Source organism: Lemur catta, chromosome 2 (assembly GCF_020740605.2).
Source record: "Lemur catta isolate mLemCat1 chromosome 2, mLemCat1.pri, whole genome shotgun sequence".
Classification (NCBI taxonomy): domain Eukaryota; kingdom Metazoa; phylum Chordata; class Mammalia; order Primates; family Lemuridae; genus Lemur; species Lemur catta.
In genome coordinates, this window is record NC_059129.1 from 111,133,414 (window position 1) to 111,150,026 (window position 16,613).

Consider the following 16,613-nt stretch of genomic DNA (forward strand, 5'->3'; position numbering starts at 1 on the left):
TAAACCTTTTGATATGGTCTTATAAATCACTGAAACTTTTCTTTTTTTCATTCCCTGTTCCTTAGAATGTATAATTTCTACTGACCTGTCCCAAGTTCACTGATTATTTCTTCTATCACATTCAAATATTCTGTTAAGCCCATCTAGAAGTTTTTATTTCATATACTTTTTTAATTCTAGAATTTCTATCTGGTTCTTTTATATAGTTTCTATTTCTTTACTGTGATTTCTAATTGGTTCACTCATTATATTTTCCTTTATTTTCTATTTATAATAACCACTTTAAAAATCTTCATTTCCTAATCTCTATTAGTTGCCTCTTTCTTGAATATGAGTCACATTTCCCTTTTTCTTCATATCTCTAGTAATTTTAAATTGTATCCTATACATTGTGAAGATATGCTGTAGAGACTGTAGATTCTATTATATTACCCCAAAAAGTATAGATTTTTAATTTAGCAGTTATACTGGCTGAACTTAAACTCTAAACTCTGACACCAGTGGTGGGCAGCATCTCATATCTCTGTGAAGTTCACATGTATAGTCAAACATATTTGAGCAAAATATATACAGCGTTCAGAGTGACCTCCTGTGACTCTTTTCCAGGGCCCCTAGCTCTCCATTATCTAGCTGCTGTGTAACTCTAAACTTAGCATTCTGGTTCTTCAAGCTTTTTCAATTGTGAATTTCTATCTATGGAGCACCAACTTGTGCTTGCCATTAAGCAACAATCTGTTAAATCCAGAATCTCTCAAGCAATACCATTCTCTTCATCCATACATTAACTCTCCCCACCACATTTTCTGCCTATTTTTGGTCATTCCAATGCTTTTAACTATTTGATTTTTAAATCATTTTTCCAGAGTTTGCAAGTGTTTTCTGCAAGAATGAACTAGTCCACCATTGTAGAAAGAGAAACTTCCGAGATGTTAGAGATTTTTGTTTTTTAAAATAATTTTATGACAACTTTTGAATGAAAATTGTCCAGGTTACCATAAAATCAAAGTTAGGAATCATCACTTCATTTTAGTGAAATTTGGAGAATATGTTGAATATATAAAAGCCACTGCATTATAATAGAACATAGTACAGGTACTTCAAAAAAATTTGTCATATTACTCTAAATGACAGCATCCTCTCTCTGCCCATACTTCCTTTAAATAATCCTATTTTCTATTAGATTCAAGCTCAAGGGCAAAAAGCTTCTTTGACTTTTATTTTGATTGGTTGGTTTTGTTTCAGTGATTTGTCCATTTTTTGAGACTATGCCTGGTGCAGTATTACTCTTTATTAAAGAAGGAAAACTAATAAAAATTGTAAAGGAAAAGCATCCTTGCAAAATATTATGCCAAAGGAAGACTTGTATTTCTATTGTTCGGTAAATTCATTTTGAAAATGAAAAATAGTTTGGAAATGAAAAAAGAGGGGAAAGACTTATATAAGAAAGTCTGCTGGTTGTAACTGAATATAGATAAAGTATGGATGAAATCATTTCTGTGAGATACATTTTCAAATCTGTACATTATTATATAGATAAATCAATTCTTACCTGTTGACAGCTTCGATCAATAGGATCCACTGGAGTAGATCTGGGATGGGTTACCCTAACATCATCTCTTCCATATTCCAGGTTGGACCATAATTCAGTTATAAGTGCATTAATAAATCCTAAGAAAAATTATTTTACATATTTACAGCAGAGTATTTCTTTGGATTATGAAGGAAAGATATGATTATTGCTCTGACAAAATTGGTCTACTCTGACAGAAGACACAAATTTGCATCTTATATAAGAAATAATCTCTACTCTTGGTAGAAATGATAATTGCTATTGTTAATATACTTTTATGGATACCTCATTAACATAAGATTCTGTAATGACCAAGTTCTGAGAGACTATTTCCCTGGAAGACTGCTGATTTTTGAGTCTCAGTTTTTATCCTTGCACCCATAACTTCTGAGCACATTTTTCTGAAAAATAATAAGGCTTAACTCTGCTCTGCAAATGACCCAACAGTGTAAGGCAGCCTGAAAGGTCGTATGTTTAAGGGATGATAGAAGAAGAGAAGGAAATATCAAGAGGCATCCAAATAGTTATATTGCAATAAGGGAACATACACTATAACTTTCTTTGTAATCTCATATGTTTAGAAAAATTCTACATATCATACTTTTGCCTCAACACAGTCTATAAATTTTCATGAGTCAGATCTATATAACTAAATGAAAATGAGTATTAAACTGATTAAATTCTTCTATGAAAAATCAAGTCATGAAAAATTGTAAAAACATAACTAATCATTAAATAAGTTCATAATAACAATATTAGAGCAGAAAGAGTCCTCTGGTATAACAGAAAAAAATATGGGCTCTAAAATCAAGAATATCTCAGTTCTAATTCCAAATCTACCAGTTTATTAACTGTGATATACAAAAGTTACAAAAATCCCTTGGCTTCTTGGAGCCCCAGTTCCCCCATTTGAAAATTGAAATAATCATGCTACATTCCACAGTTTCCATCAACTATAAAAGGATGATACATGTAAACTTCCTAATATAGTATCTAACACATTGTAGGAGCTCAAGCAGAAGTCTTCCTTCTTTTCACCTGTGAAAAACTGCATTTCACCCTCTTATAAAAAGTTTAATACTATGAGGCTCAAAAGCTTAATGACTTGACTAAGGATAGATCCAAAATTAAATCTAGTCTCCAAATGCTTCAATTAATGTGTCCTGAGTACTATGCTACATGGATTTTATTCTAAGAAGAAGAGTAAAATACGTGGTTTAGTTTAGAACAATTTTTGCCAAGAAACACGTTTTATAATACAAGTAGTTCAAATTAGCTCAGCCAAAATATAAATTTAAAATACACTATAGGGAAATATTTCCATTTAAGGAGAGAATCAATAGTGATTACTGATGTTATTATTCAACTCTAAGCCTTGAAAAATATTATCAAAGCATTTTTATTAGGGATCATATCCTGTTCAGAGCTCAGATAACCTTAATATATGACATATTAAATTTCAAGAGTTTTAACTTCTCAAAAATCCAACTGATAGTAAAGAATACATACTGACTGCAAACTTCAAAGATAGTGTGAAAGCTAAGTGGTGAGGCAAATGCTTTCAAGAAGGGAAGAGGAAGAAAAGGAATAAGGAAATTACATAAATGTATGTGTGACAACAATCATGAGTGTAAATTCTGATGCATATATAAGCCATTGAAACTGAGAATTAGGTAATCCTATAAGATGTGACTGTACTAAGAGGATGATACCCTTCTGATTTATAAGATGAAGAAGACTCTTAAACCATCAAGTATGTTTCAGTTTAATCCATTATGTGCCACTGCTCTGAGGAAAGAGAACAAGGATGTATATATTTCACAGAAAAAAAAAAATATCCCACAGAATTTCATGGAAGAAGACAAAAAGGAAACCCTGCAACTTTCTTTTACATAAGGTCTAACATGGTAAATATAACTTTAGAGTAAGTATCTTTATAGGTGATTATGCCAATTAAATTTTCTGCTGGCTTCCTCATTTTATTTAAAATAATTATAATACTAATTAAAAGAAAAAACTTACCTGAATTTTGTAGTGCTATGGCTCCTGCTGCTGTTGATGCTATTTGTGTAAACAAAACTCCATAGCCAAACTTTTTATGCCTGCTGATCTAACAACATAAATAAGGTACAGCAATGAGAAGCAAGAAAACATAGTATGCTAATATTTTATACATGTCATATGTAGAGTTACTGATTTTTTTCTTTTTTTTTTTTTTTTGAGATTGGCATACTGGATATTCCTTCAAGATGATAAGAACAGCAAAACCAAACCCAAAAAAAACATTTTTAAAAGCATACCTAAGATCCTAAAAAAGCCCAAAAGTCTACGGATATTTATCACGACAGAAAAAAAATTGAATACAACTTAGTGGCCTCTAACAGTTTAAAGGCTAAATTATATTGTCAATTTTATTTAACAGTAGAATAACAGAACTCCTCTAAACATACTTATTTTAAAATGTGAGACAAACTTTCACTGACACACACATTTAGACTCAACAGGTTTGCCCATACCCCACCACTGGAAGTTCCACCCAGTTTCAGTATATAAAGATGTTGGATATCATATTTATAAGACACCTGGATGATTAACTGAATTTTTTTAATTCCTTCTGGTTGCTTGTAATTCTTTAAATATAGCCACAGACACCAATATCAACTCTGTAATGTTTTCCTTAAACAAAAAAATCAAGTTAAATATAACAATGCTATATGGCTTTTTAATTGAGGTTTAATAACTTCTTCACGCACAGAAAACCGAATAATGTTCTTAACAGCTTTTACAACAAAAATTCCTTTTGCCTATGGCAGATGGTAATTCATACCTGTAATTTTTTTGCATATTGGCTGAACATAAATGTCACACATTCATTGATGGCACCTGTTCTTTGAAGAAGTAATAATCCTTTGGGGGTGGCAGCAAAATTTAGTAAATCATCTAACAAATTCTCTTCCCAAGCCACACTGAAACAGGTAAAAGAAAGGTAGAACTTTCTTTAGTATACTTAAAATGGAAAAGAATCTCTCAGCTTAATACTGCTGATAATTAAATCTATAGAGTACATACTGGTTGCAAATTACTCAAGAAATGTTTAAAAATAAGACAAAAGTCATGGTTTCTTTGTTAAAGTGAATTATTTTATTTTTACATATTCTATACCAACAATTTTCCTTCACTGAATGAATCAAATATTAACTTCATATGTCAGCATTTTTATTATACCTAGGTTCTCTCATCCATGCCTTAATTTCATTCTATTTTCCTATTATAATTCTGCTATGCCTGGATTCCCCAAGCCTCAACTCTCCATTATTTCCATACTTCTTTTCATTATAAAGTATCTGTCTTCTGACTTTCAAAAGCAAATGATACATATTATATCTTTTTTATTTTCATAGGCTAATTTATTTTACTTTTGGGGAATGATATTTTTTCTCAGAAGACTTCTGTAAGGAAAGCCAACAACTTTCTCCAGGAAAATAAACAAACAAAAAAACCAAACAGGACTTCCAAGAGACGAGAATGGAAGGAATACTTGAAAAACATTGTATTCTATAAATATATACAATTATTATTTTTCAATTAAAAACTTTAAAATATTGAGAATTTTCTACAATTGAGAATATAGATTAAAAGATCATTCAAAGTACCATACAAGAGAAACTTAAATCACACAGAAAGAGCAAACATAAAAAAAAAAAAAGATAGGACCTAAAAAAGAAATACAAGTATACTAACAATAGATTTATCATTTACCATCTATTCCAGATGGCAACGGAGTAATAGCTTCAGATATTGATGAGAAATAATTGTCGACCTAAACATTTATACCCAGATAAACTACCATTTAAGAGTGACAATGTGTGCTTGGAGAGGATAGTATCTGCATAACCTAGAGGGAGAACAGATACTTTAAGACATAAAAAGATAAGGGCATTTTACTACCCTCAAATCTTAAAGAACAATTAAAGGATACCTGATTGGTAACTTAAAAGTATACCTCATAAAGGACAAAAAAAAAAAAAAAAACCCCATCAGAAAGAAGAGGCCACAAGTTTCAATAAATAGATTTAAAAAAGTAAATATCAGCAAATTTAATATTTGATGGTACAAAGAAATAGTGAGTATAACTATAACAAGACTTAGAATTATGGTTAGAGGAATCAAGGACTAGTCAAAGTATGCTGAAACCCATGTTGCATTTCAAAATGTGATACAAATACCTAATTACCTTGTACTTCCTTTTAAAAAAGATGTAGTTAAGTATATACATTGACACCTTAGGGATAACCACTTTAAAAAAAATACAGCTTACAAATTCAAAGCCAGTAAAGAGAAAAAAAATAGGAATTAAGAAAATTTTATCAATCTAAGATAAATGAATAAAGGAGAAGAAAAGTAAATAAATAAAAAATACAAAATAAGAGAAAAATAAGTCCCAAACATCACAAAAAATGAAAAACACCTAAACTCATCTAATATAAAAAATAGACTCAGAGATTAGATAAAAATACAAAATCTTTACTTTCTACTCAAAATGGTAGAAAGTAAAGGGATTGGAAGAGAACTATGTATAACAGATAGTGTTGATTGGCTGACCCAACTCCTATCTACAACCCTTTTTTCACCAATCCCATCCAGCCAGAGGTGGCCATATGACAAATCCAATAAGATGTTCACAAAAAAATCTAGTAAGAGATTCCTTTCCAAAATAAACGACAAGGCATCATGAAAAGAAAGCACATGGCTCTATCACTTTCCTCTCCGAAAGCAGCTGCCAAGTCAAGGATGGCTAGCCATTGTGCAACCTTGAGGGCAAAAAGCACAGATAAATGATGAAAAAACAAGACGAAAGGAGACAGTGTCTCAAACAACATCAATAAGTCAATGCATCCTGAAGACTTCTTGTATTAAGAAAAAGTTTTACTGAATTATCTGCAACCAAATACATTCTTAAATACTATTCAAATGGTAAAACAAAATGGGTTTAGCAATATTTATCATACAATATAAAATTTAAAGCAAGGTAAAGCAGTAATAAAATTCATAAGAGACACTAAACAATAAAAGAAAAAATTACCAAGAAATAACAGCAAACTTTTCTGGTCCTAACAGCATAGAATATTTATATGTAAAAAAAAAACAAACCAGAATTACAAAGAGAATTGGAAAAATCCATTTTTATAGTTAGAGATTATATATAAAACAGACAAAATATTGGTAGAGATATTATAAGCTTTAATAAAAAAATTATACACACACACAACATATAAGCTTCCAATGAAGAATATATAGTTTTTTCAAGCAAACATATTTTTTTCAACTGACCTTGTAGTAGCAGGTCACAAAGTAAAATCAACCTAAAAGAATACATATCATGCCACCCATGTTCTACAGAAAGAATATATTATAAGGCAACAGTAAAATAAAATAGTAAAAACAACTATGTTTGAAAACTAAAAATGCATTCCAAATATTCACGAATTAAAGAGTAAAAATAGAAATTTCAAAAAATATTTAGAACAGCTTAATAATGGAAATGCTACATATCAAAATGTCCTAATTAGTATGGCTGATGTAGATAGATGGCTTTTGTCAGTAACCATTGTGAATCCCTTTTCACTTACTTTCCTCTACTATAAATGTGAAGGAAGGAGAGAAAAAGGGAGGGAGGAGGGAAACAAGAACATTAACAAGACCAAAGCCTTGCCTGCATAAACTAATGCAACAAATTGGTCAAGGTGGGAGAAAAATGCCAAAAAATACTAAGAATCAAAATGGGGAAATAATTACAGCTGGAGAAGAAGAGTTTTTTAAAACACACAAAAATACTTTGAACAGATTTACAATAGAAGTGTAAATATACCAATAACAGTAATTTTATTTTATCGAAAATATAATCAAAAGTGATTCAAGCAGAAAAAGAAAGTTTGAATGAGTCATTAGCCATTAATGAAAACGAATCAATAAAATAAGTCTACCTAGCACTCTGGGAGGCCGAGGAAGGTGGATCCTTTCAGCTCAGGAGTTTGAGACCAGCCTGAGCAAGAGTAAGACCCTGTCTCTACTAAAAATAAAAAGAAATTAGCTGGACAACTAAAAATATATAGAAAAAAAATTAGCCAGGCATGGTGGCGCATCCCTGTAGTCCCAGCTACTCAGGAGACTGAGGCAGGAGTGCATAAGCCCAGGAGTTTGAGGTTGCTGTGAGCTAGACTGATGCCATGGCACTCTAGCCTGGGCAACAGAGTGAGACTCTGTCTCAAAAAAAAAAAAAAAAAAAAGGCTAGGCCAGGCACAATGGGACGCCTATAATTCTGACACTTTGGGAGGCCAAGGCAGAAAGACTGCTTGAGCCCAGGAGTTCAAAACCAGCCTGAGCGAGAGTGAGACCCCCTTCTCTACAAAAAATAAAAAAATTAACCAGGCATGGTGGCACATGCCTGTAGTCCCAGCTACTTGGGAGGCTGAGGTAGGAGGATCCCTTGAGCCCAGGTGTTTGAGGTCGCAGTGAGCTATGATGATGCCACTGCACTCTAGCCCGGGCAAAAGAGAAAAACAAAACAAAAACAAACCAAAAAAAACGCCAAATTTTCAAAAAACAAAACAAAAACAAAAAGAAGTCTACATGACTCCTTCCAAATAAAAGAAAACACAGGCAAAGAACTCACAAGTTATATCACTATATGATATGAAAGATGATACATAATTCTGGAAAATAAAAGAGTTGACATGTTTTAACATATCTTTTCTGCTACTATCTAATTCTCTTTCGCATTATAGTAAAGATACTCTGATTTTTTCAAAAAGGGAAGGAAAATCCAAGCCATTGAATTCCGTTTATTGTCCTATTCCTTTGGGGGAGAGGCAATGGCAAGAATCACTTTTCTCTGGTAACTTATAAGCCACCATTACCTGAGTGGCCAGATATTATAGGGGGTTAAATACTCTCGTGGAAATTAAGTTTATAGTGCTTACTTTCTTTGAGATCATAGGCTGAGTTTGACCCCCTCTGTTAATTTACCCTTCAGTTTTACCAGAGGCGCCTTGATAATTTGGTTGGGGTAGGCTTGGCATCTTCTGTTTTGCTCTGTGATTACATTGTTCTCTATGGCCACCCTACTGATGGTCTCACATGGCTTGCAGTCACAGATATCAACCAAACCAGCATTGTAGAAATTTTATTTGGGGTTTTGAATCTAGATGTAAAGGATATCAATACCCTACAATAGCTACACAATAGCTTCTCTCTTTCCTGTAGCTTTGTAAGCACCTATAAATAGGACAAAAGAGGAACTTCCAAAATAAATTATCTGAAAATATAAGCTCAAAATAGCTAACATCAGTTTGTCAGAGGTACGGAAATATTCATTAATTATTTCTAGCAGACCACTCAATTTTACCTTTATCATATCAATCTTAATCTTACTTGGGTGCTGCTTAGAAACTAGGGTCTTGGGTTAAGAGAAATCTCATTCATTAATTCATTCATTCATGCATTTAGCAAATAGTTGTCAGGTGTCCACAACGTGTTGGCATGAAGTTAGTCTAGTTAACTGTTCCAGATCATTTTATACCCAAGTTTTACCAAACAGTCAAGAAACAAATAATGCTTATCTCATACCAACTATTTCAATTAAAGCAAAAAAACTAAAACACACTCAACTCTTTCTACAAGGTCATTTTAATCTTGGTGACAAAAATGAAAATCAATAGTTTTATTCTATCAAAAACTTTATTAAACCTTTTGTTTTTCTAAGACATTAATATTGGATGTTGGGGAATCTCGTTTCCCCTAGCATTAAGTTTCCATGTGGAGCACATTCCCCAGTTAACACTGTTTGCCTGTCTTCATCTAATCACCTATTCTTCCCTCGCCATGGAAGAAGAAACCAGGAAGATTTGCAGAATGTCCTAAGCATGCTTGACTAAGCAATGCTTCTCCTTCAGTTCACTTCCTTTTTATGATCCAGCTACCTATAGGGACCACACCTTCTCCTCTGATATACCATGTAGTTATGTTAGATGGTGGTAAATTATGCCTCTGAGAGAGCCTAAGGCTGTACATTGCTAATTGTGATTGGATTAAATCTGTCTAATTCTTGAGATCAATATTAGGAAGACTATGTTATTCGGTGTTTTATTTGTTTGGCCTTTTATCTGTTAACTGGTCCAGGAGAGAATGAGCGGGATATAAATTTATCAGCTCTCTCAAGCTAAAAATAATACTGACAGTAAAATGTTAAATACATTAATCACAATCTCTCACTTCTAGTCTATAGATCACACTATTTCTTCCACATATAATAACAGTTCCCCACCCCCTTTTTACACAATATCCATGTATTCTTTATAACTAAGTCTGACAATAACTTCTGGAAAGGACTCCCACACAAGTTGGTACCCAGTGCACTCTCTATAAACTATATCATATAAATTTAGCATACTATATTGCCAAGGTGTATTTACTTATTTGTATTCTATACTATACAATATGCTCTCCATGGTCTATGAGTATCCTCACTCAGCAGAGCACTTGGTACAATAAACAACTGAATAAATGAGTGGAAAATAAATGGACGAATAAAAGTGAGAAAGTATAATAACAAATAAACCATAATGGAGGATTTCAAAGAAAAAAAATCTAAAAATTACTTCAAAATGAATTGCAGAAATATTTTTTCTCACCTCTTCAATGCAAAAAAATAGCAGGTGATTTAAGTGACAGCTGTACTAGGAAAAAAATTATAGTAAACCTTTAGAGAATTAATTATTTGTTGAACCATTATCCTGTTAAGGAAATGCAGTAGGCTTTTTAATTTGTTTTTTAGTTAAACTATACCTAACTAGAAAATAAGAAAATTCAACTTCAACATTTCTTTAACAAATAACCTTAAAGTTCTCCCTAATTGTTATCTTTTTTGACTATACCAACATTCAAATATACAATAAGAAGAGAATCCAGGACCATATGTCACCAGATCTTAGTTTAAAATATTAATACATATATTTTTCCCCATTAATCTGACTCCATATCCTATTGATATTTGTAAAGAAACATGGAGACCTCTAAATTAATATTCAATATTATTACTGATTTAAATAACTTTCAATGCCAAAACCTAATTATTAATAAAATGTACTCCCACTACACTTTGAAAAAATTGTATTTTAAATACAAACGGACTTCACTGACACTTGAAGACATCTTATTTCTACTGAACTCTCCAGTCAGCTTTCTAATTTTAGTACTTGATAATTCTCCAGATTTTCTGGAAACACTACAATAGGTCAGGTTTCGTAATTCAAAATGTAAATACAGGATGAAGCAGGTATAATAAATATTGCTAAATTTTTTTAAAGGTTACAAGTACCATATGATCTCTAAAGTTCTTCCAGACTATAATTTTCCTTGAATCTGTATGTATTCATTTACCTTCCTGTGAAACATTTTTGCTATATTATCCTATTACATTTCAATGGTTTTTAAATTATTCAGCAAATATAATAAATAGATGACTAATCAATTGTACTTACATGTTTTGAGATTCTTGGCTTGCTGAAGAAACAGAATCAGAACTCTCTACTGGGGTAGGAATTCTTTCTGATAGCAAACTTGTCTAAAAAATAACAAGTTATTTACATTATTCTTTTTCTTACTGATAGCAATACTCATAAGATCTCTTATAGTGCATTTTTTATTCTTAATCTAATTAAAATCAATATTATCTCCAAAATTTAAATTACTTGGTTATTAATATCGCATTAAGAATTTCATAAATAAACTATATAAAACAGGTGAAAAAGACTTAGTAGTCCACTGATATATACTATACACAGCTACTGGCTACATTATGATCTCTAGTATCCATAATAAAAACCCAGCTGTCCCTAAAAATTGCTCAAAAATAACTTCCAAAAAGGGAAGTAAGTTTATGCAAGGAAAATTTACCTAAAGCTTCTCCTATCAGAAGAAAAGACTTTGTTAAGTCTTAGAAATTTGTCCCACTGTGAGAGGAGGTATTGAAGTCATCCTGTGCCAAATGAAGAAGCATTATGTCCCTTATAGTACTGTGATGCTAAAGAAGTCATATTTGCTCCAATAAAGTATTTTATCCATAATACAAAACCACAATGGTACCTACATTTGAAATAAAGATTTGCAGGGATGAAAAAGGAATCTTGAAAATACATACCTTCTTCCATGCCTTTGCTATAGATTCATGCAAATTATAAGGAATTAACACCTGCAAGCCTTCACATGTACTATATATTTGACGACACACAGAAATAAAAGCTCCTTTAACCACAGGCAACATTTCCGATCCAGAAAAAATAGAAATATCTTCATCAAGAAGCTTTTTCGAAAACCAAGCAATTACATGAGCACCTGTAGGACTAAAAGATATACCTAAAAGTGATTCCAAGTTCATAAAATCTTGATTTCATAAAGCACTACCAAAAAGGCTAATCTTGTCACAAAAACTATTTGCTTGGCTCCCTTTCAGTCCTCCTCCAGCTTTTCTCAGACATGTCAATATTGCTGTTCCCATCCATGTACAGATGTCTAGTAATGAGAACAGTTACAGTGGAATGGAGAAAAATATATAGAGATAGGGATAGTAAAGCAACTAAACTATACACTTAAAAGGTTATAAATCCCACGGGGCCATGCCCACATATGCTTAAGTATTCTCAATTTTCTACAGGAAAAACATAAGCCTAGTTTCTCCATTCTTAGCACCTATCAACACGTTCCCCATCCCATTAACAGGACTTAGTTCCCCAAAATCAAAGGCTTAGACACTTTTAACAGTAACAGATAAGAACTTAATAAACGCTTATAATGTGCCAGGCACTGTTCTACATATTTTAAATGCATTAATTCATTCTTAAAATAATGCTATGAAAAAGACATTATTATCCAATTTTTACAAATAAGGAAATACAGGTAAACCTTACAAAGTAACTTGCACAATTATCACACAGCTGGTAAGAGGTAGAACCAGGACTAAATCCAGGCTTCTCTGGCTCTAGAGCAGCACATTTTTGATTATTTTTTCTAGTTTTTCTTTTTTTAAGCAAATAAAAAAAATAACAGTAGGAAGTAGATTGAATAGAGTCCTGAATCGCCAATTATGAACATTTTGCCAGCCTTGTTTGTTATTATTTTTATTGATACATAATAATTGTACATATTCATGGAGTACATGTTACATTTTGATACAAGCATATAACATATAATGATCAAATCAGGGTAATTGGGACATGATTCACCTGAAACATTTATCACTGCTTTATGTTGGGAGCATTTGAAAACTTCTAGCTATTCTGAAATATAATAAATTATTGTTAACTATAGTTGCCCTATTGCACTATTGAACATTAGAACTTTTTCCTTCTATTTAACAGAATTACCCCTTCTCCTTGTTTTTATCTATTTATTCCCTGACATCTCTTCCCTGCCTTTAAGATGAATGTGTGATGAATCCAAGACATGTTATTTTACTCAGCGCACATCTCTAATGAAGTTTCTATTTTAAACAAAAATAATTAAATTTTCTTAATATCATCTATTAGCCCATAGCAAAATTCTCCTGATAGCATTAAAGATGTCTTTTTATGATGGGTTTGCCCAAATCAGAATTCAAACAAGTTCCATGGAGTGAATTAGCTTGTTGTGGCTATTTAGGCCCCCTTCTTTTTCTTTCTCCATCTCACTGATTTGTTGGACAAACAGTTATTTTTCTTTATTTGGATAATTGCTTCAGCATGGTATCACTTAACTTGTTTCTCCAGTTCCCCATATTTCCTATAAAGTGATCATTAGATCTAGAGGCTTAATTAGATTTAAGTTCAATTTCTTTTATTTATTTACCTATTTGTCCTTAGTAAAATAACCTTACTGCTGTGTACCTCCTATTGCATGAGGCACATATCTGGATGCCCCAATTTTAGTGCTGCTAAAAATCAGTTGGTCAGATCATATCAGCCCGACCTTTTCAGTAGGTAGCCCTCCCCATCATCCTTTCATCTAATGATTTTAATATCTATTGGTGATCATTTCCTAGATCTGCTATTTTATCAAGGATTACCAAGTGGTGATTTTCCAATTAGATCATTTCTTTGCACTTATTAGCTAGAATTCTGCTATGAAGAACTTTTCCTCAGTAACTTTTTAGATAACAGTTTATACAGGAAAGACTGGAAAAATGTTTAAATCTTATCAATCTGTAAAGTAATGAGTTATGCGCCCTAGCAACCTCAACAGGTTACTAGTAAAGTCTATTTTTGCTGGATTTTTTTTATTTTTGTACCTTTTTAAACCCGTGTATTTTTTATACACTTTATGTATTTCAATCCATTATAGTCATTACTTTTTTTTTAATCCTCAAATTGCCCATTTTAAGCCAATAGGAGGCCCCTTATGGTTAGCTCTGAGATACTTTTGACACTATCCCATTGGTCTTAGATAGCTTCCCTGCTTTCTAGAATGGTAGGATATCCCATGATCATCCTCCATACATTTCCCAAGCCAGGCCCCAAATCAGCCATTTCTTCAAGGATTCCTGCTTCTTCTCGAACAAAAAGATATTTAGAAACTACAATACAGGTGACAGCTCATTGTTAAGGAGCTACCATTACTTTCTAGGCCTTTTCAGTAGTAATGCTAAGAAAAATGTAGCTGAAGAGAAAAAAATAAGTTCATAATTTTATTTCCATTAAGAACTAAAGATTCAGGTTTCTTATTTAACTAGTTTTATACCTTTATCTTTTTTCTCTTATGTTAAGAATTTTACTGCCATATGACATTAACAGAATTACTTATTTGCTCTTACAATTATACATAAGAGTTTCAAAATAACAACACCAAAATTACTTCTAAACATATACTGAATGTAGTTTAAAATTATTTTAAGGATTTTTTAACCTTAGACTATATCCCACTAAAAAAATTCACAATCAAAATTAGATCACTTAGAGTAATTCTCTTCTCTGCAGGGATATGCCATTAACTTGATTGCCTGATAGTTTAGTTACTTATCCATTTCCTTGTACGTTTAAAAAATTGTGACTTCACTTTGATTTAGTTTTGTATTACATATAGCATGTAAAACAGCTATATGATTCCAAAGTCAAACCTAGGTACAATCAAGCATAACCTGGATATCTTATTTCCAAACCTGCCTCTCCTCAATTTTCTCCCTACCCCTAAAAACTAACCACTTTCATCAGCTTTGTTTGACCATTCATCATTCCTTTTTAAAAATAAACAAATAATTTGCTCATATTCTCTTCTATCATACAAAAGGTAGCATTCTATAAACATTGTGTTTTTTTATTTCACTTAATATATCCTAAAGAAGGCCGGGCACGTGGCTCATGTCTGTAATCGGGTGGATCGTTTGAGCTCAGGAGTTCGAGACCAGCCTGAGCAAGAGCGCGATCCCATCTCTACTAAAAATAGAAAGAAATTATTTGGACAACTGAAAATATATACAGAAAAAATTAGCCGGGCATGGTGGCACATGCCTGTAGTCCCAGCTACTCGGGAGGCTGAGGTAGGAGGATTGCTTGAGCCCAGGAGTTTGAGGTTGCTGTGAGCTAGGCTGATGCCACGGCACTCTAGTCTGGGCAAAAGAGTGAGACTCTGTCTCAAAAAAAAACCAATATATCCTAAAGATAACTCCAGATCAGTACACAAAAATATTACTGATTCCTTTTTACAGCTAGCTGCTCAGTGTTCCATTGTGAGGCCAATAACTAGCCTCTTGTTATTGGACATTTGAGATGATTCCAGTCTTTTGCACAATATAAATAAGAACATGTACTTTTAACTGGACAAAAGAGATTCAAAAGAAATACTAATAATTTATGTTTTATCTGTTTAACTTCAATGTGAAGGAGACTTTCTTTAAAAAAAAGAACCTAGAAATCATAAAGATAATAATTGGGAACAATATGACTACATGGAAGTTAATGATGTCTGTATAGAAAGAAACTTAAATAGGGTTAAGTGGTGGACAACAAAAAGAAATCTTAGAACTCCTAACAAAGAGTAAGTCTTCCTAATTTTAAAAAATTGTTACTGAGAAAAACTCTAGTTAAATGTGGCAGATTAAACATGTACATTTACATCTGCTCCCTCCACAAATACTAAAATTCAAAAGTAAGAAGATTTTTTCAGAAGGCACATAAACCCTCAAAGACAAGGAGAAGTAAAGGATTTGGTAGTAAAATTTTAGAATCAGAAAAGCAGAAAAACAAAGAGTAACTCTGGGCATGGAAAATCTCAATCATTAGCCACAGTGTGAAAAACAGAATTAACATGATTTATTTCATAGAACCTTTATCTCTGGATTTGGAGACAAAAGTGGGACTGAAAACAGAAAAGCTTCCTTAAAGTCAATTTAAGAAGAAATCAAATTACAAGGTAATGTATAAAATACGATATCATTTTTCCACACACTTATAGTGAACTCATTTGTAACAAAGGTGCCAAAAACATACATTGTGGAAAGAACAGTTACTTCAAAAAATGGTGCTAGGAAAACTGGATACTCATATGAAGAATGAAACTAGACCCCTATCTCTTGCCGTATAAAAAAATCAAATCAAAATAGACTAAAGATTTAAATCTAAGACCTGAAACTATGAAACTTCTAAAAGAAAACATGGGTAAATTCTTCAGGACATTGATCTGGGCAAAGATTTCTTGAGTAAGACCTCAAAAGCACAGAAAACCAAAGCAAAAATGGACAAATGAGATCAAATCAAGCTGCTACACAGCAAAGGAAACAATCAACAAAGGCGAGAGACAACCCACAGAATGGGAGAAAATATTTGGAAACTACCCATCTGACAAGGAATTAATAACTACAATATATAAATAATAGGAAAACAAATCAAATAATCCAATTAAAATGGGCAAAAGATTTGACTAGACATTTCTCAAAAGACGACATATAAATGGCCAGTAGATACATGGAAAAAATGCTCAACATCATTAGTCATCAGAGAAATGCAAATCAAAACTACA

The 16,613-nt window shown here is 32.3% G+C and overlaps 1 protein-coding gene across 3 annotated transcripts in view; it reads right to left on the reverse strand.

Annotated features, from left to right (window-relative positions):
- TBC1D32 (TBC1 domain family member 32) overlaps nt 1-16,613 on the reverse strand; it is a 184,350-nt gene that overhangs the window by 117,949 nt on the left and 49,788 nt on the right. For all 3 annotated transcript variants that reach the window (XM_045544276.1, XM_045544275.1, XM_045544274.1), the window contains 5 exons: nt 11,770-11,971; nt 11,111-11,193; nt 4,398-4,536; nt 3,593-3,680; nt 1,550-1,668 (listed from right to left, as the gene is read on the reverse strand). In XM_045544276.1, the coding sequence (XP_045400232.1) occupies nt 1,550-1,668; nt 3,593-3,680; nt 4,398-4,536; nt 11,111-11,193; nt 11,770-11,971 (631 nt within the window). The remainder of the gene's footprint in view (nt 1-1,549; nt 1,669-3,592; nt 3,681-4,397; nt 4,537-11,110; nt 11,194-11,769; nt 11,972-16,613) is intronic.